Below are 24,674 nucleotides of genomic sequence, written 5' to 3'. Positions count from 1 at the left end.
CTCATAAAAATACGACTTTATTCTCGTAATATTACGACTTTTTCTGGCTTCGACTTTAATCTCGTAAAATTACGACTTTATTGTCGAAATGCTACGACTTTATTCTCGTAGCGCCCGCATATTTTTTATTTATTTAAGTGACCCTTATACTCCGTCGTACAGAACTGTAACAAATGGGTTTTTGGATCTTGTACTGAATAGATCCACATGCTTGAGTTTTTAGAGTTAAGGGAGTTATGATTTTTGTGTTTGCCTATTCTGGTCATATATGAGTAGTTTTATGGTCTGAGGGTTATAAAGTCTGCATATTATAACAGACACAGATCTGTACATGGGTTGCTTAGTCTACTCATGGATGTGTATGTTTTAACATTTTATTGTTGCCATTTTATTATTATATTATGGGTTTTAGCATTTTTTTTATCTTATAGTTTAAATTTAGATGGTTTAGGGCTCATTTTATGTTTTCTTGTTGTTTGATATTGTTTTTCTTTTCACTGGCTGTTTTACACCATGCAGGTGGAATTATAAGTATCTGCATTTAACAATATGAACAATGTGCACTACTTTAAACATGTATCTCCATGTACTAACTCTAAAGTTAATAACACGTGAATGCCAGTAAAATGCAGACACATAAAATACATTAGGAGACATTGATGCTTGGAGTCAAGGACAGAGCTGTGAGTTTCTGCAGAAACTCCAGACACGACACTCTATTGTTAACTATTTAAGAGTTCTGAGTTCTGTCCATGTGTCCGCTCGGGGGTCAGACGTCAAAATAGGGTCAGAGGTCAGGGGTCAGAACAGGACATATGGTTCAAAGGGACTCACTTTATTCACACATTTAAACTGTCAGTCCTGGGATACAGAGGGTATACAGTACATAGTATTAGATGGTACATAGTAGTAACAGTACATGGTAGTAGTAGTAGTAGTGACTCATGCAGTACTTTCTCCAGAACAAGTGTGTTAGTAAAAAACAGGTTAGAAACATGTTAAACGGGTGTTCACATTTAAGGTTTAGTCTGAACTGCATGTCATCTCTTAATATGGCTTTACAATTCAAAACTAAATGTAAACATGAAACACAGGATGACACCAGGACTAAACCAGGTCTAAACAAGGATTAGATCAGGTCCAAATACAAGATTCTGAAACAGTTGAGGTGTGAGGTCTGAGTGAACAGCGCCTCTAAGTGGTCATAAAAGGCAGTTACAGAGAAAAAACAGAAAAAAGAGTCAAGCCCTAATCCAAGCAGCTCACAGACTGAAGGTGGCCAGGACAGGACCAAGACCGGGATGGAACTGGGACTGAACCAGGACTAGACTGGACCAGAACTGAACCAGGACTGAACAGGACTAGACCCAGGTTTGTCCAGTCTCAGCAGGTCATAATCAGGGAAGTTTTACTGTTCAAAAACAATATTTACCTAAAGGTCCCTGAAGCTAACCTAAGTGAACAAGGCAAAACCAAGACCAGGTCTGAACCAGGACTCACTGATTACTAAACCAGTACTAAGCCAGGTCTTACTGAAAACTAAACCAGAACTAAACCAGGTCTAAACCAGGTCTCACTTAGGACTAAACCAGGTCTGAACCAGGCCTAGAGCACTCTGTCAGTCTCTGAGGATTGTTAAAAACACATAATATAACAGTATTTAATTAAATTTTATATTCCCGTCACCTATTGCGAGTGTGTGTGTGTGTGTGTGTGTGTGTGTGTGTGTGTGTGTGTGTGTGTGTGTGTGGTGGGGAGGGGGCATGCCCAGATACTTTGGCGCAGATGTTACTATGGTAACCATACTTTGGACAAACCTCATTTTTAAGATTGGTTGGATCATTGATTGACTCTTGAATATAAAGTGATTTACTGATAAAATACATGTGGGTGCGGCAAGTCATGTGGGAGGCAGGAGGCAGGGTCACAGGTCACATTCTCACATAGCACCAGGTGGTTGGGACCGTTCACATGTAGGTGTGGCACTAGGCTGGTCACATGATCACACAGCAGCATGTAGCGGGGTAGTCGGCACTCACGTAGCGCTCATTGCCGTAGACGTAGAAAATGTGGGAGTCACCCTTCCACTTGTATGTGACCTTAGAGATCGGGATCAGCTCCACTGTCTGCCTCTGGAATGAAAGGATCATAACAAGATCATAACCAGACTACATACAGCAGGATCAGAACCAGACTTCAGGGGGTCGTAAGGGCTCAGTGTATGGGAAAGTACTGAAGCCTGGTATTGTAGTAGTGCCAGTGCTACACTGCAGTATTCACAGTAATGGTAGAAGCAGGAGGAGTCCAAACTGTTGTTGTGTTAGTGTCGCTTCCGTCAGTCTGCCCGAAGGCACCCGTGGCTACAATAGGAGCTTGGTACCATCAAGTGTGGAGTGAATGAAAAATGACGAGTGTGGAGCCTTCACATGTAAGGTATTATAATCAGTAGTATTAGTAGTACTATCAATAGTAGCAATAGTAGTAGCAGCAATGGTACCTGCTGCAGGATCCTGGAGCTCTGGGCATACTTGGTCTGATGGTCTCTGATCATTCGATCGGAGGCCTCAGAGATCGACGGGTTTGGAAATCCAACCAGAGGATAGAGCTGAAAGAGATCAGGGTTAGACCAGGACTAGACCAGGGTTGAAGAAGACTACTTTGTGTTGTACTATGTGCAGTACTATTTGCAGTAGTAACTGCAGTAAGTATCTGTAATATATGTAGTAGCATTAGTAGTATTTGCAATAGTAGTAGTAGTATTCGTAGTAATTGTAAGAGCATTTGTAGTATTTGCAGTAGTACTATTAGTATTAGTAGCATTTCTAGTAGTATCTGTAGTATTTGTAGTAGTAGTAGTAGCAGTAGTCGTCTTGTAGTATTAGCAGTATTTGCAGTACCAGGTAGTTGTTGTTCTTGAACAGCTCTTTGCCGTGGACGCTCTGCAGGTCGTTTGGGTCCAGTCCAGACTCCTGATGCACCACATGGTCCTCAGTGTTATTCTTCCTGTGACAAAACACATCAGAAGCGCTCCGAGAGTGTCAAAGGCCGAGCCAGAATGTCAGATGCCCTCTCTGTGTGTCAGATGCCCCTCCTCTGTATGAGCAGAAGTTATTGTGTCAGATCCCCTCCCCCTGTCTAAACTGAGATTATTGTGCCAAATGCCCTGTGTGTCAGATGCCCTCCCTCCTGTATTCGATGAGGTTGGTAGTACCATTCCACTTTGAGGTTGATGTAGGCCAGCAGCTGCCTCTTTCCTTTACAGATGTCACAGTCTTTGGTCCCTCGACCACTGCACTTGTCGCACCTGGAACACAGTGTGTATGTAGTTTTGTGGTAACAGTAGTGTAGAATAGCCACAAAAGATGTATTTCACTAGGAAAAAACACACCTCAGGCCAGTTCAGGTGTGGTTGAGGTGAGCTATGGATTGCTGGAGAGAAGCAGTAGGAGGTTGAGGCGTAGTCCTGCTCCTGAATCTCAGTTAATCATGTTAGCTTAATTTAAATCAGGGGTCTCAAACTCAATTTACCTGGGGGCCGCTGGAGGCAGAGTTTGGGTGAGGCTGGGTCGCATTAGGTTTTCCACAGGAAATGCGGTTAAAAAAATGCATCGTTTGAAGTGTCGTTCGAATGGTGTATTTAAGGGCTTATGTAAATTCCGGCGATACAAGTGCTGTCCCATTTCATGCACCTGACAAATGCGGCCGAAAATGTGTGTCCGTCGTTTTGATGCCCTATTTTAAAACATTGTTCCAGTTTTCTTGTCCTAAACTTGATATTTTACTAAGAAATTAAACTAGTCATTTCTTTGTTTGGCAACTGCAAATGTTCCACAGCTCTAAAACTCATGGACATAGAAACATTTCAATCCAAACATAATAATGTTTAAATGTTGGAGCTGTTGAACTGTCGCCTTGACCAGGAAGAAACACATGGACGGAGCATTCTCCTCATGGCGGGTTTGTTTGAACCACATCAGATCTTTGATGTTTACATAATGTTGAAAAATGGAGACTTTTAGACTTTCTGACACATTTCATGATTGAGCTCCACTTTTGTTTTTATGTGTCACCCGTTTGTCATGGCCTCGTTTAGACACTGGGCTTAATATAAACCTCAAACCCTAAATATACTTTATTTTTAGATTAAACAAATGCACAGAAAAAGTCTTCTTCTGTGTTGATATATATATATATATATACACACATATATATATATACATATATACACACACATACATATATATATATATATATACATACATACATATATATACACATACATACATATATATACACATACATACATATATATACATACATACATACATATATATACACATACATACATACATATACATACATACATACATACATACATACATACATACATACATACATATATATATATATATATATATATATATATATACACATACATACATACATACATATATATACATACATACATACATACATACATACATACATATATACACATACATACACACATACACACACACCCCCACACACACACACACACACACACACACCAAATGATGAACTCAAAGTGGTGTTACATTTGTGGTTATGTTAGAAAACTCAACATAAAAATGTCCAGTTTGAGGGTTTTCTGTCTAGTGCACAAAGTTCTTCAGCAGAGGCGAGTTACAAAGACGGGGGCGAAAACACCATATGAAAAGGTTTTAATTGCTGCATCGTACCTGAAAGTAGTGAAATAAAATCATATTTGACGTAATGTGACAAATTCTGATTGGCCGATGACGTCACGGTTTGCTCGGGGATACCGTGATGCCATATGGGAAGGGCAGATTGATGATAAAGGCTTTAGAAGTTAACTTATGGACTCCTCACAGTTACAGTAGTATAGTAATTATAGCAGTACTTTTTCAGTTGTAGTTATAGTAGTGTTTGTACCTGTCAGTGCCAGTGCCATTGCAGTGTGAACAGTTCTCCTCGCCTCTGGTCCCTGCTCCATTACAAACCCAACATGGCTTCTGATACAATCACAGGACAAGCACAAGTAAACAAACATACCAACGCTCTCTCTCTGCCCCCCTCCCCTTCTTTTTCTCTTCTCTTTTAATGGTAAATTTATGATGATTATTTATGTTTTGATTTGTGTGATTTTAATGTTTTTCTTTTTGTTTTGTTTTTTCTTTTTCTTTCTTATTCTGTAAAGCACTTTGAATTACCTTGTGTATGAATTGTGCTGTACGTCTCTCTCTCTCTCTCTCTCTCATCTTTAACACTCCCTCTTTCTTTAAAGCATTGCTCAATGTTTTCCCTCTCTCCCTTTAATCTGAGGCTGCATGCGATTGATCGTTGTGTGTCTCACCTTCCCATCTCCGCGACAGGTGTCACACGGCAGCGTCCCTAGAGCGCGACAGTTGTAGCACTCCTTAAACACACATTTACAGAGTTAAAACTGTGTTATTAACTGTTATAATTATTTAAATGACACAAATCTTTTCCATCCCCTAAAATGAGAGCACTGCCCCCCTTCCCCAGGGCCTCCTCCCAGTGGGACATGCCCAGAACACCTCCCTAGGGAGGCAGGTGGCTGGAGGCATCCTGAGCAGATGCCTGAGCCAGTTCAACTGGTTTCTCTCGATGTGTAGGAGCAGCGGCTCTACTCTGAGCTCCTCCAGTGTGACCGAGCTCCTCACCCTATTCCTAAGGGTGCGCCCGGCCACCCTACGGCGGAAACCCATTTCAGCCACTTGTATTCGGTCATTACCCAGAGCTCATGACCATAGGTGAGGGTAGGAACGTAGATTGACCGGTAAATCGAGAGCTTTGCCTTTGGACTCAGCTCCTTCTTTATCACAACGGACCGATACAGCGACTGCATCACTGCAGACGCTGCACCGATCCGCCTGTCAATCTCATGCTCCATCCACAAGACCCCGAGATACTTGAACTCCTCCACTCAAGGCAGAGACTCACCACCCACCCAAAGAGGGCAAACCACCTTTTTCCGGTCGAGAAACATGGCCTCGGATTTGGAGGAGCTGATTCTCCTCCCAGTCTCTTCACACTTGACTGCAAACCGCCCCAGTGCCTGCTGCAGATCCTGGCTCGATGAAGCCAACAGGACAACATCATCTGCAAACAGCAGAGATGAAATCCTGTGGTTCCCAAACCAGACCCCCTCCGGCCCCTGGCTGCACCTAGAAATTCTGTCCAAAAATATTATGAACAGAACCGGTGACAAAGGGCAGCCCTGGTGGAGCCCAACATGCACCAGGAACAGGTCTGACTTACTGCCGGCAATGCGAACACAGCTCCTGCTCCGGTCATACAGGGACTGGACAGCCCTTAGCAAAGAGCCCCGGACCCCATACTCCCAGAGCACCCCCAAAGGACACCACGAGGGACACGGTCGAATGCCTTCTCCAGATCCACAAAACACATGTGGACTGGTTGGGCAAACTCCCATGAACCCTCAAGGACCCGATAGAGAGTATAAAGCTGGTCCAGTGTTCCACGACCAGGATGAAAACCACACTGCTCCTCCTGAATCCAAGGTTCAACTATGGGTCGGATTCTCCTCTCCAGTACCCTGGAATAGACCTTACCAGGAAGGCTGAGGAGTGTGATTTCCCTGTAATTGGAACACACCCTCCGGTCCCCCTTCTTATACAGAGGGACCACCACCCCGGTCTGCCATTCCACACTGTCCCCGACCGCCACGCGATGTTGCAGAGACGTGTCAGCCAAGACAGCCCCACAACATCCAGAGACTTGAAGTACTCAGGATGGATCTCGTCCACCCCTGGAGCCTTGCCACCGAGGAGCTCGCCAACCACCTCGGTGACTTCAGCCAGGGTGATGGACGAGTCCGCCTCCAGGTCCCCAGTCTCTGCTTCCTCCTCGGAAGACGTGACGGTGGGATTGAGGAGATCCTCAAAGTATTCCTTCCACTGCCCGACAACATCCCCAGTCGAGGTCAGCAGCTGTCCACCCGCATTGTAAACAGTGTTGGTGAAGCACTGCTTCCCCCTCCTGAGGAGTCGGACGGTTTGCCAGAATCTCTTTGAGGCCGTCCGATAGTCCTCCTCCATGGCCTCCCCAAACTCACCTGATGATGATGTGGTAAAAGCACAAATAGGAAAAAAACACAGGCAGATGTGAAATCTTCCTGTTTTTTGACATCCGAAACATCTATAGACTGTATATATAAATGGACATAGCTAATCTGCTAGACAGCACCTTTCAAATAGGAAGTAAGCATAGGCGTGCTTCTGGCTAAATCAGTGGTTTTTAACCTTGTTGGAGGTACTGAACCCCACCAGTTTCATATGCACATTCACCGAACCCTTGATTATTGAAATAAATAAATAAAAAAATAAATAAAAAAAATAAATATATATATATTAGGGTTTTTTTTTTTTTTTTTTCCAAATTCAAGACATATATATGTTTTACTGGTGCACAAAATGAACGGTGCATTAACATCACTGTGTTCAAAGTAAAACCTGTAAAACCAAAACAAATGCATGAACTCACAACAAATTACATACATACCTTTTCACAAAGACTTGACCTTTTTTAATTCTACCACACTGAAATTATTTTAATTTTTAACCTTATGTATTTCAATAATGAACTTATTGTATTTATGCTATTTATTGTTTTTAACATTTTAACACACACCCATCACCTAATTTCCATCAGGTTAGAATAATAATGAATATTTACTGCAAATCAGTGTGACTTCTGCTGTTGCCTTTGAGAGACCAGTTCAGAAACGCGTGGCTTCACCTTGGCAAGTGCCACTCTCATGTCATTTTCAAAGCAAAGTCTGTTCCTTTTCTTTTTTTTTATGTCGTTTTATGTTTTTATGCCGTTTAAACGGCTCATTTAAGTTGGGCAGGTACTTCAATGGACACATCAGAGGGTGCATTTGTTGAATTGGGCCAACGTCTGAAGACGCTCGCAGTCCGCTAATCATATGAGTCGGATGTATGTCTTGACCTCCGCCAAACCCCTGAGACTGACTCACCGAACCCCTAGGGTTCGATCGAACCCCTGGGCTAAATCAACTCCAGTTCACTTTATATTAGAAAACTTTGGCACCTCTCTCCGTAACTGCTGCTGTCAGGCTCGTCATTTTGGTCTTAAAATTTTCATATTAACCCGCTCTACATGAACCTGGTATTTTTGTTTGACTATTGTATATTGTGTCTCAAGATATGGAGATTCTTTCCCCGAGATTGCTCCTTCTTGCGTTAGCAACAGGTGTGATTGACAGCATTGGTAAGAGATTTTTTTTTTAAAGTTTTTTTTTTAAGAACTCAAAATCTTCAAAGTGTGTTCATTACATAAATAAAATTACATTTCCCTGTAGCACTTCATGGATTTCATAAGCAACACACTATAGTTTATACAAAACGTGAAGGTAAAAAAACAACAATATGTACAATGTTATCTTCCTTTTCACAAATAATTTGCGGCTCTTAGCATTTTCTTTTCCGTGAAAGTGCCAAATGGCACTTTGGGTGTTAAAGGTTGCCAACCTCTTGTCTATGGCGACATCGCACCTCTAAAACAGTAACAGAGTCTGATGGCTGATTATAGTTTCATTCTGCTATTTATTTGTTGCAGCTCAGGTCTTTTAATGATACTGTATATTTAAAAAATGGTTCACTGGGATTATCCTGCTACCAGTGGCATAAAGTACTGTCAATATTATCATTTATCAAAAATGTTTCCCTGTCACAACATTTCATGTTTCAAAAAGTATTATTGTGACAGGACTAGTATTGCTTTTTGCCTATTTTCAGATCATAAAGTTTTTCTCAGCTCAGTTGTCTTAAAAACAGCTTTTTAATTGTTAGCTTTGGTTCACTCCACTCACTTTTTTCACCAATGCCATGTTTAAACCTCAGGGAGGGGTGTGTCAGAGAGGCCTCAAGGGACAGAAACAAGCACAAACAACTGTGAGGCGGGACGAGGGAGGGTACAACCACAGACTGTATAAAGAAGTGAGTGTGTCGCCACCCACAGCTGCTCCAAATGAAGCTCATCAAGGCTAGCAGTTATGGCGGCTAATTTGGAGCAGCGTTCCATATTTGTAATGCTGACTGCGAGATGCTTGAGAGAAGTCTAGTAGTAGCAGTAGTAATAGTAGCAGCAGCAGCAACAGCAACAGCAGCAGCAGTAGCAGCAGTAGTAGTCGCAGCAGCAGTAGTAGTCGCAGCAGTAGTAGTCGCAGCAGCAGCAGGAGCAGTAGAAATAGTAATAGTAGTAATAGCAGCAGCAGCAGCAGTAGGGGTTGTACCAAAACCCCAGGCCTAAACACGACCACCGATTGTGGCGTATGTTGTGAGTTTATCCTTTAGCAGCTAGGTACAGCTGGTCCTGCTCTGCTCATCGACCAGTTGAACTAACCCCCAAGAAATTTTACGCAATGAGAGCGAGCGGTGTGGCGGCGAAGGAGGCAAGAGAATAATAAATAAATAACAAATTATCATGTTTATGCTTGCAGGGTGCTTCTGAACCATGTTCTAAACCTATGGCTCATTCATATCGCTCATATGCTCGTTTATGTCATACCATGTGACTGCTCTAATCAATCAGCGCTTGAGCTTAGCTAGAGCAGACACAGAGTGTAGCCGAAGCTAATGATTAAAAAGCGTTTTTTAAGACAACATATGGGTTTTGAGTTGAGAGAAAGTTTATCATCTGAAAATAGGTAAAAATCACCAACAAATTTGACCTTTGTGAAAGCTGTAGGTGTCTTGTCATCCGAACACAAGCAATTTGTGATTACATTGCGCTCTGTGAGAAAAATTATTTTTGGGCAGGAGGCATTTTTTAGTTGTAGTATTAATGAGTGGCCACTAATTCAACTGGAGACCAAGCCGGCAATACCCTATTCCAGTTATTTTAATAGATCCATGAGTGTACCTTGATAGATGAAGTAAATGGCACTCTGATGTTCTCCATGTGGTTGGTGAAGTGACTCGGGGGTGGGGCCGCGATCTCCCAGGGTCGAGGAGCGGGCTGAGTGTAAAAATCTGCTGTCTCACCTGTCAATCAGAGAAGAGGAGAAACAGCCATTCAGAGGAGAGGAGGTTTAAAACAGCCAATGAGAGGAGAGGAGATGTTTAAAAGAGCCAATCAGAGGAGAGGTTTAAAACAGACCATCACAGGAGAAGACAGAACACAGTTACCTTCGTGGGGTTTCTGGGCCCATTCAGTTGACCTGGACTCAGTGAAGGTCTCCAAACGATACTGCAACAACACAAAACCACACATTTACACACACACATCCTGCATGTTTAAATAGCATGTTGTTTATAACATGTATATGTGTACATCCATCCATCCATTTTTTTCCGCTTATCCGGGGCCGGTTCGCGGGGGCAGCAGTCTAAGCAGGGACTCCCAGACTTCCCTCACTCTGGACACGTCCTCCAGCTCCTCCGGTGGGACCCCAAGGCTTTCCCAGGCCAGCCGAGAGACATAGTCCCTCCAGCGTGTCCTGGGTCTTTCCCGGGGCCTCCTCCCGGTGGGACATGCCCAGAACACCTCCCTAGGGAGGCGTCCAGGAGGCATCCTGAGCAGATGCCCGAGCCATCTCAGCTGGTTCCTCTCGACGTTTAGGAGCAGCGGCTCGACTCCGAGCTCATCCCGTGTGACCGAGCTCCTCACCCTATCCCTAAGGGTACTCCCTACGGAGGAAACCCATTTCAGCCGCTTGTATCCGCGACCTTGTCCATGGCCCCAGCCTCCCCCGGGATCAGGGAGAAGCTCTCCCGGAGGTGTGAGTTGAAGAGGGCTCCGCCAGACGTTCCCAGAAGACCCTCATGATGCGCTTGGGCCTGCCAGGTCTGTCCGCCTTCCTCCTCCGCCAGCGGATCCAACTCACCACCAGGTGGTGATCAGTTGACAGCTCTGCCCCTCTCTTCACCTGAGTGTCCAAGACACGCGGCCGGAGGTCAGATGACACGACAACAAAGTCGATCATCGACCTCTGACCTAGAGTGTCCTGGTGCCACGTGCATCAATGGACACCCTTGTGCTCGAACATGGTGTTTGTTATGGACAAACTGTGACTAGCACAGAAGTCCAATAACAAAACACCACTCGGGTTCAGATCGGGGAGGCCATTCCTCCCAATCACACCCCTCCAAGTGTCACTGTCATTACCCACATGGGCATTGAAGTCCCGGTTGGTGCACTGTCTAGTGCCCCTCAAGTACCCCTCCCAGGGACTCCAAAAAGGCCGGGTACTCCGCACTGCTGTTTGGCCCGTAGGCCGGCACAACAGTGAGAGACCTGTCCCCGACCCGAAGGCGCAGGGACGCGACCCTCTCGTTCACCGGGGTGAACTCCAACACGTGGCGGCTGAGCTGTGGGGCAATGAGCAAGCCCACACCACCTCGCCGCTGCTCCCTGCGGGCAATGCCAGAGAAATGGAGAGTCCAACCCCTCTCAAGGAGTTGGGTTCCAGAGCCCAAGCTGTGCGTGGAGGTGAGGCCGACTATATCTAGCCAGTAGCGCTCAACCTCCCGCACAAGCTCAGGTCCCCCCCCCCTCAGCGAGGTGACATTCCATGTCCCCAGAGCTAGTCTCCATGTCCGGAGATCCGGTCGTCGAGGTCCCCGCCTTCGACTGCCGCCCAGATCTCTCTGCACCCGCCCCTCATGGCTCCTCCCGCAGGTGGTGGGTCCAAGGGAGGACGGCCCCACGTTGTTCCTTTGGGCTGGGCCCAGCCGGGCCTCGTGAGGAAAGGCCCGACCACCAGGTGCTCGATATGTGTACATGTGTGATATAATAATTACTCTATATGTACTAAGATGCTGCATATTAGTGATGATTACTCTTGTATATTTGTATGTTTGTATACTATTTACCCTATAGGTGTTAAAATGCTGCATATTAGTGATGACTCCGTCTTTGGCCGGTGCTGAACTCCAGCAGCAGTGTCCTGAGGCGAAACTCTTAAACGCCTCGTGAGCCTCATCCTCTGTAATCGATGGGATACTGAACAGAGAAACAATAACCACATAGAACAGACGGATACTGCAGAGAGAGATAACAATTATGGTTTTAGTAATTACATATGAAATATAATCCTCGAACAGGTGGATACTGCAGAGATAATGCAGATGATTGTAATGATCACAAACAGCTATCTGCACACAATGTAATCAAGATACCACACCCAACATATGCACGCCACATGGGACTGTCCACCCGTACATTCATTCTGTATCACTGTCACCAACACCCTCACAGATATTATGGGCTGCAGAATTCCACCATCTCCAGCACTATGTCTACTAGGAGATCTTACACAAATTTCCATTCCTGTCAAGTATAAAAATCCCCTGCTCACATGCCTGTCTCTAGCTAAAAGAATTATATTTCAAAATTGGAAATCAAAACAAACATGTCACATCTCACATTGAAGAAACACAATTATAGAACACATCTTCATAGAAAGAACAACTGCGATAAAGTACAAGAATCAACCCTACTTCGTCAAAATGTGGAATGTTTTTCTGTCATACTTTAACTTCAAATAATAATTATCAATACTATATTCAGACACATCACCTCTACACTTTTCACCCCTTTATTTATTTTTTCTTCTGTAATAGTTATTATCCATAGCAGTTTCCCCTCTCCCTTGATTATAATTGTAATTTTAATTTCATTTGTTGATGATACTGCTGATATTGATAGTAATGATATTACAAAAGCGGCTGCTGCTCAAATACTAACTTTGCCTGCCATCATTTTCTGTGTTTTTAATGCACCACAATATAGTAGGGCAAATCATTATAGACCCAAACACAGGCTGGTATGCCAGATGAGAGATGGTTTCCTTGGGACAGTAACCCTGTCTCAAGTAGAAATACTCGCAAAAGGCCCTTCTTTTAACGCACTTTAGATATCACTTGCCCCACACACACATGCACACAAATACTATTAGCTTGAGTATAGGGCAGAAATGATGTGGGGAAGGTTATCCAATTATTCATTCAAAGAAAAAGGAAAAAGGAAGAATGGAAAAGGGGAAGATAAAAGGGAAATATGAAAGAAAAAAGGAGAAAGGGGGGGAAAAGGAAAAGAAAAGAGGAAGGAAGAAGGAAAGGAAAGGGAGAAAGGAAGAGGAAAAAAGGAAGAAAGGAAAAGAAGAAAAATAAAGGGAAGAAAGGAGAAGGGAAAAAAATAAGTAAGAGAATGGAGACCCTGAAACTGGATGTCAAAACTAGTTTTAACTTCACAACTATACTCACTCGTTCATTAATTTCACCTGCTCAATAATAAAACATTAGCTCATTGTAAGCCCCCAGCCCATCAGCCCCTAAACCCATCCCAAAATCTGATCATTGTTTTATTTCTGTTTCTTGTCCTATGCTTTGTACCAGGTTTATCATTTTCTTGTCTGTTTCTTTGTCTCATTTGCATGTTTCTATGTCTTGTTAAGTCCTGTTATATTTTGTACTGTACTGAAAAAAAAGTAATGATCACATATGAAAACTGTAAAAAGAATGTGAAAATGAGCGTGCACATGAACATGCATGTTGCTGTGCATGTGAGCATGTGAGTGTGTGAACATATGTGTGTGCATGTGAGTGTGCGAGCGTGAGTGTACGAGCACGCATGAGTGTGTAAGCTTGCATTCGAGTGAGTGTGTGTGTGCACATACGTCCACTCGTCGGGGGAGGGGCCAGGCTGTGGAGGGATGATGGGCTCCAGCGGCACAGGAGGAGGCAGGTATCCTCCTGAAACAGAAGAGAGTGAGAACCAAGACTGAACCATGACTGAACCGGGACTGAGCAGGGACTGGGGTATGAGCAGAATCAGGGCTCAACATGTCATAAATATATACACATGTGGATCATTGTGGTAAGACTTGCAGTTTCTGTTTTAACTCCAGATTGAGTTAATTTACTCCCGCCTCACCTCCTCCGATGCCCTCATATCCAGGCACGTTCCCAAACATGTCAGCAGGGGGCGCTGAGGGCGGGGGGTAGACTGCTGTAACAAAAACAGAGGCAAAAGTTGTATAGTCATATATTAGTGAGTCTTGGCTGCAGACCTCCACCCAGAGGACCCTACCCTGCAGACCTCCACCAGGATGCACCTCCACCTACATGTTCATTTTTCTTAAGTTTACTTTAGGAACAACTTAATGACACTTCCTATCAGTTGTTTCCTTAGCACATTGTCTATTAAAGGTCATTTCAAATTGTTTCAAGTGTAGCACTTCAAAGACATCTAATCAATAGCTTTCATTACTAGTCTGAAATGAACTTGCAGTGATGTTTTGGGGTTGTCGCTGGGCAACACGGACTTTCAACTCCCTCCAAAGATTTTCTGTGGGGTTGAGATCTGGAGACTGGCTAGGCCTCCTTGAAATGCTTCTTCGTTGCCCGTGTGTTTGGGATCATTGTCATGCTGAAAGACCCAGCCATGTTTCATCTTCAGTGCCCTTGCTGATGGAAGGAGGTTTTCACTCAAAATTTCATGATATATGGCCCCATTGATTATTTCCATTACACAGATTAGTCATCCTGGTCCCTTTGCAGAAAAACAGCCCAAATCATGATGAAGGTATGGTGTTCTTTGGATGCTACTCAGCATTCTTTCTCCTCTAAACACAACAAGTTGAATTTTTACCAAAAGGTTCTATTTTGGTTTCATATGACCATTGATGACATTCACCCAATCCTCTTCTGGATCATCCAAATGCTTTCTAGCAAACTTCAAACGGGCCTGGACATATCTGGCACTTGCTCTGGGATTTTTGCTCACTGTTCTTGTGATCATTTTGACCCCACGTGGTGAGATCTTTCGTGGAGCCCCAGATCGAGGGAGATTATCAGTGGTCTTGCATGCCTGCCATTTTCTAATAATTGCTCCCACAGTTGATTTCTTCACACCAAGTTGCTTACCTATTGCAGACTCAGTCTTCTCAGCTTGGTGAAAGTCTACAGTTTTGTTTCTGGGCTGCTTTGACAGCTCTTTGGTCTTGGCCATAGTGGACTTTAGAGTCTGACTGAGGTTGTGGACAGGTGTCTTTTATACTCTTAATGAAGAAGTTATAGGTCTGTGAGAGCCAGAAATCTTGCTTGTTTGTAGGTGACCAAATACTTATTTTACCGTGGAATTTACCAATTAATTCATTAAAAATCCCACAATGTGATTTCCTGGATTCTTTCCCCCCACTCTGTCTCTCATACTTGAAGTGTACCTATGATGAAAATTACAGGCCTCTCTCATCTTTTTAAGTGTGAGAACTTGCACAATTGGTGGCTGACTAAATACTTTTTTGCCCCACTGTATACCCAATGCTCCTAACTGAACTCAGCATTAAACCAAAGGTCAATCATTTGAACAAATAACATTAAGAAACAACTTTCAATAGATAAAACTCATCATTATAGAAATATTTCCTTTTAATAGGTGTGTAGTAAAGAGTATGAATTATATATACTGGTAAAAAATAGCTAAACAAGTAATTTATTTAGTCTTATTTAGTTATTGTTGAAACAATTTAAGGACAATATATTACGATGGCTTAAATGAGAGGCAGGTTTTGGGGCACCCAAATCATGTTCTGGTGCACCCAAATGAAAATCTTAAGCGCACTGGTGCACCCAACTTTTAAATATGTTGCCGTAGGGCCTGTGTTTGGTTATGACTAGACACAATCTGTAAAGGTTAGGAAAAGGGTTTGGGCTTGTCTTTAGTGTAAAACTATGTCAACTTTAGTAAAGTTATGTTGACAACAGCGACCAGGGAGTGGACTTTGATAGTCTTTTGGCACGGCTGCCGTTTATTTACTTTTAAGGAGAGGTGGATGGAGGTTAGTCATGTGAGGGTCCTCCTGGTGTAGGTCTGCGGGTTGGATCCTCTGGAGGTCTGCAGCCAGATCCCTTTCCATATTACAGCATTTAAATATGACGGACCAGGCCGCACATATCAGCAGGTGTGTCTACAGCGTGCATGTCTAGGGGATAGGGGAAAACTGGGATCTTTGGAGCAATGGTGTCTTGAATACAGGGGAATAAAGATTACACAAACATGCATGAATCACTCCAAATACAACTTCTGAGAAAAAAAGTCATGTGAACAGTTCCATCTGATGTGACTAATCTGAATTACTGTATGATTGATCACACCAGCGGCGGGCTTGGGCACAAACAATTAAGTAAAAAAAAAGTAGATGTCAACGTGTCACCAGGTGTTTTTGATGATCAGATCACTTGCTGATCATGCTGTAAGCACAGGACTGAAGCAGATTCTTTCTGAGTATTGTTCCCTACTCACACAGCTCTGGTCTGAGTCTGGTCTGAGTCTGGAGGAGGGTCAGGTTTCAGAGAGGATCTCAGCTGTTGGTTTGCATCAGCCACTGAATGACAAGAGCACGGCTGTACACAGCATTGAGGTCCATGAGGTCCTTGGGATTTTTCCTAGACCAATACTAATACTAGTACTAATGAAGAGCCCAACAATTTGCTTGTTTGTGCAAGTAGACTTTTGATATGTATGTGATCTGCTGCGTGCACAGGTAGAGGAGTGAATGTGTGTGTGTCTGCGTGTATGGGTAGAGAGTCTGTGTGTGGGGTCAGGAGGATGCACTGCAGACAGGCAGCATCAGAGGAGAAGACAGGGCACAACAGACCCTTTCATTAACAGTATATAATGAGAAACCAAAGAGTTCAGAAACAGTTAACAGACCCATAAAGATTTTCTAAACCACACAAGCTTTAGTTATTTTATTTTTTGACAGTCCAACTCTTAATCACAGACTTATGAGCTTTTAAACGTCGTCCCACTCCCCCTGTGGAGTGTAACTCTTTCAGATACCCCGATGACAGCTGGACCCTCTCCTCCTCCCGGCCTGGCCCTCCTCCACCCGCCTCCCTCTCCTCCTCCTCGCCCGGCTCTCCTCCTCCTCGCCCAGCTCTCCTTCTCCTCGCCCAGCTCTCCTTCTCCTCGCCCAGCTCTCCTTCTCCTCGCCCAGCTCTCCTTCTCCTCGCCCAGCTCTCCTTCTCCTCGCCCAGCTCTCCTTCTCCTCGCCCAGCTCTCCTTCTCCTCGCCCGGGTCTTCCTCCTCCTCCCCTCCCTCCTCCTCGCCTGGCCCTCCTCCCCCCCTCCCTCCTCCTCGCCTGGGCGATTTTTCTTGTTTTGTCTGATTTTTCCTGTTGTTTGATTTTCCGGTTTGTTTTTGTGTGTAGACAGCATAGTGGCTGAGTAGCAACGCTCATGCCTCACAGCAAGAAGGTTTGGTTCGATCCCCAGGTCCCCCTAGGCCTTTCTGTGTGGAGTTTTGCATGTTCCTCCCTGTGTCTGGATGGGTTTCCTCCAAGTACTCCGGTTTCCCCCATCAACCAAAACATAAACGCCCTTTGAGACAACTGTTGTTGTGATTTTGGGCGTTACAAAAATAAAATGAATTGAATTGAATTAAACAGCAGTGGAAATAATACATTTGTATTCATTAGTACAATTAAATACAAAATACAAGTGTAATTTTCCCTCAGAATTTCTGTTGACCACTTATAAAAGCAAAACACGCATAAAACTTATATTTTCACAAGGGTTTAAGACTGGTGTTTTGTCAGGGTCTGTCAACAGTCCAGTGTGGGGTTGCAGTTCAAACACTGCTGTGCTGGGGAGGAGGTGCAGAGCACAGGGGGGCAGCAGAGATAGTGTGACATTATTATGATCAGAAGCATGACAGAAAGGCCTGGTCAGGCTTTTAAAAAGTGTTAGTAAAAAAGGAAAACAGTTAGTAAAAGGCACAGATAAGAACACACACAACAGGAATTGGCCACGTCTCTCCAATCTACATACCAGGGCAGATTAGTATTCATTCTGTTTTCCTAGAGCCAGTTTTTGACTTTTGTGCAAAAAGCCTAATGTCTGACTGTGACTTCAGCTCCAGTGGCCCTCTGAGGAGAGAAATATTTCAACAGGGGGTCTCACACTGACGGGAAAACTACTTCAAAATTGCCTGAGCCACTACAACGCAGGAGCACTCACTCTGATCAGAAAACTATCACAGGAGAGCAATCCACCAACAACAGGAGGTCTCACTCTGAAGGAGTAGAATCCCCAAATTCTCTGAATTTCTACAGACATGAACCACATCTGTCTGAACATGTCTGAGCTCCAGGATCAAACCAGCTCAACCATCAAACCAGGTCTAAACACGGACTAACCACAGACTAAACACGGACTAAACCAGAACTAACGTGGTGACTGATTGGCTAGACTCACGCTTCACAGCAAGACGGTTCGATCCGCAGGTCACCCCGCTCTTTCTGTGTGGAGTTTGCATGTTCTCCCAGTGCCTTTTTTCATGTGGTTTGCATGTTCTGATCATGTCTAGGTGGGTTTTTTCCCCGGGCACTCCAGTTTTCCCAGGTCAAATCCTCCTGCTAGACCAGCTTAAGATCTGCAGGTGGGTCTCTGGACAATGCACTGCTTTGCTTACTGCTCCTGAGGAGATGCCCAAGCGGTACTGAAGGATGGCTGAAAAGCAGATGACAAATTCCTCTACAGAGGCAATAGTACCTTAACAAGGACCAAACCAGCACTAAACCAAGACTAAATCAAGACCAAACCAGGACTAAAACAAGATCAAACCAGGACGTGCCAGAGCCCAGGGCAGACGTTTTAAATGTCAGAGTTTCTGAAAAAACCCGAAAAACCACTCACATCCTTCAACAAACTGCAACATAATATTTACTGAGAACTGACCTGAACCAGGTCTGAACCAGGTCTGAACCAGGTCTGAACCAGGTCTGAACCAGGTCTGAACCAGGTCTGAACCAGGTCTGAACGAGGACTAAAACAACATCAAACCAGGACTTGTCAGAGCCCAGGGGCAGAAGTTTTACATGTCAGAGATTCTGAAGAAACCTGAAAAACCATTCACATCTTCCAACAACCTGAACTAGGACCAAACCAGGACTAAACCAGGACTGAACCAGGGCTGAACCAGGGCTGAACCATGGCCGAACCAGGGCCGAACCAGGGCTGAACCAGGTTTAAATCAAGATTGCTCTTGATGTGTCTCCATGGGGTCTTATTTGTAGTAAAACCTGCTAACCCTGTTGTTTAGACCTCTACAAATATGTTCTGAATTATATGGGATTCTTTCCATTCTTCATCTAGTTCATGTGAGCAGAATCCTATATTTTAAATATAAATCACAAATCTGACTTTTTCATCAAAAATCGTGCAACCCTAGACCGAATACTGCTCCAGGACTAAACAAGATGATATACCCCGGAGACTAAACCAGGACTAGACCCTAAACACGGTGAAGGTGTTTTGTAGAACAGGACTAGCCCTAAATGAAGGGTTCCACACGTTCATAAGTGGCCTAAACCAGGTCTAAGCTGAAACTAAACCAGGTCTACACTGGAACTAAACCAGGTCTACACTGGAACTAAACCAGGTCTAAATCAGCACTAGCTCTAGCTCTGTTCTGCGGACCGAAGGGCGGGTCCAACCCGGGTCTAATCAGACGCATTGATAAGCTTGTGGAGCGTTAAACGTGTTTTTAAGTTAAATAAAATATGTAAAATATAAAGTTTGCTAGTTACCGTTAGTGTTCATATTTTCCTGAAGTCTTCACCAGTGTCCAGCCTAAACCAAGTCTAACTCAGGTCTAAAACAGGTCAAGAAGGTGGATCCCGTTAAACAGCACGCGTAGTCAAACTCGCGCACAGGCGCAGGCTGCTTCTGGACCTTTTCACCATAAAAGCGCAGACCCGGAGCCACGCACAAACACTGGTATATTTTAATATATGTTATTATATTGCATGTCTCTGTGTCGCGCAGAGCCGCGCGTCTCGGTGATAAACGGGCGCTCGGGTGACGAAGTGGGTCAGAGGGTTTTATTTCGAAGGAGTATACTTCCGGTGAACTTAAATTGGATTTCTGCTTGGAATGCGCCACCTACCCCTCTTCCTACTCCAACCCCCTCTCCACTCTCCTTCTTCCCTCTTCTCCTCCTCCCTCTTACTCCCCCGCCTCCTCCATTTCCTCCTCTTCTCCTCCTCTTTCTCCCCTCCCTTTCTCTTTAATCCAGGTCACAACTCAGAGACGGTGGGTTCAGGAGGCGGGGCCAGAGATTGTACGACTTCACAAGTATTTGTCCTCCAGCCATTCGTGTAGGAGTTCTGCAGATACTGTGTACTACTGCAAATACTATAGTACTACTGCAGGTACTACCACTACAGATATAAAACTACTGCAGATACAATAGTACTACTGTGTTAGACTTTAAGACTCCATTTTAACTGTCTTCAAAAGGTGAAAAACAGAGCTAGTTCATTTTAAACATTTTGCTGTGGTTTTAAGTCATTCCTCACACCTTATGCATTCGGAGCAACCTAATTATTCACCACAATGACTTTATAAGCATTTTTTACAACTCTCAGAGACCAGAGCAGTTTTGCTGTCACATTAAAGCTAACAGCAACTGGCATGCTACCACGAATTTCCTGATTCTCTGACAATAAAACGCTTTATACTTAGATGCAAACATCACCCAGTGGCCTTATTTTTAGGTCAAGAGTTGCTTATACAATATATCTGTACCATGGTAAGATACAGTTTACTCAGTATAACACATGGGAAAAATCAGGTACAGGATCTTTTAAGTCAGGTGAAGGTACCTCCTCAGGGCTGGTCGATTAAATGAACAATGGAAAGATGGTGGTGGTTCAGTCAGATGCCCTCCTTCCTGTTGAATGGTCAGTGATGATTGGGGTTTTAATGCAAAGATCCACAGCCAATCATCTGTTAGGAAAATAAGCACCATGTGACTGTCTAACTGTCACTGTGTGACTGTGACTGAAGTTTTTGTCATATATTTCATTCAGTCATTTTTTTTTTCATTTTTGTCCTGTTTTTAAACCAATTTTTATGAATGTCTAATGTTTGTCTAATGTCTAATGTACTGTCTATTACTTAACTGACTGTGTCACTGTGTGACTCTGTAACTGTGACTGTGTAACTCTGTGTAACAATGACTGTGTGACTGTGATTCTGTGACTATGTAACTGTGACTGTGTAACTGTGACTGTGTGACTATGTAACTGTGACTGTGTGCCTGTGTAACTGTAACTGTGTAACTGTGATTGTGTGACTGGGACTGTATGACTGTGTGACGGTGTAACTGCGACTGTATGACTGTGTAACTGTGACTGTGTAACTGACTAACTATGTGACTGTGTAACTGTGACTATGTAAGTGTGACTGTGTAACTGTGACTATGTAAGTGTGACTGTGTGACTGTGACTGTGTAACTGTGACTGTGTGACTGACTTTGTAACTGTGTGACTGTGTAACTGTGACTGTCACTGTGTAACTGTTACTGTGTGACTGTGTAAATATGACTGTGTCACTGTGTAACTGTGACTGTGTGAATGTGACTATGTGACTGTGTAACTTTGACTGTGTGACTGTGTAACTGTGACCGTGTGACCTGTGTGACTGTGTAACTGTGTGACCTGTGTGACTATGTGACCTGTGTGACTGAATAACTCTGACCGTGTGACCTGTGTGACTGTGTAACTGTGACTGTGTGAGTGTGACTGTGTGGCTGTAACTCTGTGACTGTGACTGTGTCAACTGGACAAAACGTTGTAGGAGTGAAGACGTTTCGCTGCTCGTCCAAGCCGCTTCTTCAGTTCTGGTCAGATTACTGGTGGCCACTGCCTTATATCTATCTGAAGGGAGAGGCTACCTATACTGAAACTGCAAACAGCTATTGTCTCCAGTTTCAGTCTTAATGGCCTCCATTCAACCTTTAATGGCTCTATTGGCTCACCTTATTGTTCTTCTTTGTTTATTTTGTTTGCTTTAGGTCTGACAATGAGGTTATAGATAGTGGAGAGATTATACCTCAGGCCCCCATTCCTGTTTAAGGAAGGATTGTCTTTCCTAACAAAAAACAGCTTCTTTAACTCCCCTTTCAAATCATTTCTTTTCTCTAGCTAAACTCTGTACCTCACTATCATCAAAGGGGTGGTTTGTGGCTTTGAGATGGAGATGTACGGCGGACTGTGGTCCAGAGGAGCTCTCGCGCTGGTATTGGTACATTCTCTTATGGAGTTGCCGTTTAGTTTCTTCAATGTAATGCTCACTGCGCTCTTCACTACACTGAATGGAACAGACCACATTACTTTGTTTATGGCTCAGGGTTTTGTCCTTAGGGTGAACCAGTTTCTGTCTTAAAGTGTTTGTAGTTTTGAAATAGACCGGAATCTGAAACTGTCTGAAAATGCTTTTTCAAATAGTTACACCTTTTCTTCTAGGTTCAGATTGCCTGTTGTCCTGTTTTTTAGCTCTCTTAGATCTATTGAAGGCCTATTTTGGATATCCACAAGCCGAGAGGGCTTGTGACTGTGTAACTGTGGCTGTGTGCCTGTGTGACTTTGTAACTGTGACTGTGTGACTGTGAAACCATGACTGTGTAACTGTGACTGTGTAACTGTGTAACTGTGTGTGACAAAGTGGGCCTTTGTCCCTTTTAATATTACCTTTTAAATTTAATCATCAAACACATTTGTTACTTTAAAGATATTTTATTCAGTTATTTTGTCAATTCAGTTAAATACATTAATCCACTTACCTGAATCTTCACAGGGTTCAGACAAAGAGGGGGCGTGCCCTATGTCGGCCATGTTTATAGGCTTGGGTGTTGACCATGTTGAGGGGAGAACTAGTTTAAGATCGTTTGTGTCATGATCCCTGTCTGTCCTGCCTATTTGTTGTCCTTTCCCCCTCCCTCGCGTGTCTGAGTCTGGAGCTGGGCGGAAATCTTGGCTCCTTCCGTGCACACCTGGAAGCAATCACAATCAGCTGCACCTGCGGTGGATAAGAGGAGCCAGGACCTGACACTCGGTGCCAGATCGTCCGCGTGTTCATGTGAATGTACCGTGCTTGGCTCAGTTCATGTTTTTTCCTGCTTTTTAACTTGCTTACCGGATCCCGCTCCTTGAACCAGCTCAGCTCTCCCGTCTTCGATCCTGCTTCCCTGTACTGGTACTGTTCTCCCCGTCTCTGACTCAGCTACTCACGCTTTCCCCTTGGACCACGGATAACTCCTCGCTCCCGACACACCATCTGATCTACCGTCATTTGCCTTTTTGCATCCTTATAAATAAACACTGTTAAAACTTCCCCGATTTCTGTCTTTTTGGTCCCTCGTGCCTAACGTTACGACAGATTGTTTCTTTTGTGTTAATGTCTTATGTATTTTGTTTCAGTGTTTATAGTTTATTTTTAAGTGCTTTTAGTTAAGGGACTTGGGGCCCTGAGAAATAGTTTAATATGATACAGCTAATGTTATACCAACAGCACCTGTGAGGAATATGGTGTATACCAGGGGAGGTGCTTCCTGTGCAAGGTGGTATATAACCAGTGCCAATTAGACATTTGGAGAGACATCAGTGTAGCAAGGGTGAATGTGGGTTTTCTCCTCAGTTTCTTAATTTCTGTTGCTTTTTGCTTATGTTGAGCATGTTTAAAAACAAAAAACGCGGTGCTTCAAATAAATTGTCAAATGGGACTTTTGAGTCTTCCTCCTACTTTGACCACATTGGGCCAGCTTCTCCAAACTAACTTTTTTTTACAAAATTTTTAGTCATCTGTATGTTTACTATATAATTTTTACTTCCATTACTTTGTCGTTTTAACCTGTATTTTTTTTGTCTAGTTCTTTAAACCAAATTTTAAACCATTTTTACTGTCTAATGTTTACTAATATTAACTGTGACTGACTTACTATCAATGTTCCCTCTAATTTTTCGCGAGTCTGAGCAAACACACAAACTCCCTGAGCGGCCCCATGGACCACTGTGAGCGATATCAGACGTGCGCACTGTGGTCATGCTGCATCGCATCCATCCAAGTTAAATGGTTTATTAAAGGAATCAAATTACCGCATTTACATTTCTGTTATAAGACTTTTAATTAAGTGCTTTAGCCCACTTATACAATGAAAATGACAAAAATCTTGCTCATGACCTGTGTAGTATGTTAATGCTATTGGAAGTATACATATTTTATTTTAAATATGGCAAAACATGAGCTTCCAACCAAACCAAGACAACTGTAAACTCCAATGTTGAAAACACACTTAACATTTTTATGGTAAAACTCTGACTTGTATTATGAGTATAAGCCATTGTGTGAAGCTTTTGCTGTGCACTGAGTGAGATTGTCCTACTGTGCTCTGGGAGACAGTCCGTTAACTCTTTTTCAGTATATGACACGATCATTTGATTTTTACAACTCATAAACTAGTGACAGTATTCAATGACCAATACACACTGAGAGGAATCTCTATCTGCACACCAAGCTGCTCTATTACTGTACATTTACATATCATATCAAAACACAATATATAATGTGTATTTGTATATAAAATATATTCAAAACAAGTGGTATGGGTCAAAATAAATATATATTTACAAACCACACCCTGCAAACAGTGAACAAACACATACACTTCAAAATGTAAACAAACACACACTGGAAATACACTGTACATGTGACAGTGTGACAGTGTGACAGTCATTCTGTGACAGAGGTTGGAGGATCGAGTCCCGCTCGGACCAACTTCTGTCATTGTGTCCTTAGGCAAGACACTTCACCCAA

General features: G+C 43.5%; 1 protein-coding gene across 2 annotated transcripts; it reads right to left on the bottom strand.

The window, feature by feature from the left end:
- Nucleotides 1–407: 407 nt before the first annotated feature.
- LOC117377303 (protein SSUH2 homolog) lies at nucleotides 408–19,730 on the bottom strand. 2 transcript variants are annotated; one of them, XM_055224710.1, is made up of 12 exons: nucleotides 19,607–19,730; nucleotides 13,948–14,022; nucleotides 13,691–13,766; nucleotides 11,886–12,015; nucleotides 10,200–10,260; nucleotides 9,934–10,055; nucleotides 5,357–5,419; nucleotides 4,936–5,015; nucleotides 3,212–3,304; nucleotides 2,898–3,003; nucleotides 2,498–2,605; nucleotides 408–2,132 (listed from the first exon to the last, which is right to left on the bottom strand). In XM_055224710.1, exons 1-12 carry the CDS (start codon nucleotides 19,617–19,619, stop codon nucleotides 1,995–1,997), a joined length of 1,065 nt encoding a protein of 354 aa, XP_055080685.1. In that variant the 5' UTR covers nucleotides 19,620–19,730; the 3' UTR covers nucleotides 408–1,994. The 2 variants fall into 2 exon arrangements, with proteins under 2 accessions (XP_055080685.1, XP_055080686.1); XM_055224711.1 differs by having other exon boundaries at nucleotides 1,758–2,132; nucleotides 13,948–14,019; nucleotides 19,607–19,709.
- Between the last annotated feature and the right edge of the window lie 4,944 nt (nucleotides 19,731–24,674).

Source organism: Periophthalmus magnuspinnatus, chromosome 10 (genome assembly GCF_009829125.3).
Source record: "Periophthalmus magnuspinnatus isolate fPerMag1 chromosome 10, fPerMag1.2.pri, whole genome shotgun sequence".
Lineage (NCBI taxonomy): Eukaryota > Metazoa > Chordata > Actinopteri > Gobiiformes > Gobiidae > Periophthalmus > Periophthalmus magnuspinnatus.
This window is presented reverse-complemented; position numbering and strand designations above follow the sequence as displayed.

Coding starts and splice junctions, on each gene's coding strand:
- LOC117377303 (XM_055224710.1), bottom strand. Junction 5,420..9,933: donor CATTTACTTCATCTATCAAG/GTACACTCATGG, acceptor TGTGTGTTTAAG/GAGTGCTACAACTGTCGCGC. Junction 5,016..5,356: donor CCTGTCGCGGAGATGGGAAG/GTGAGACACACA, acceptor TGATTGTATCAG/AAGCCATGTTGGGTTTGTAA.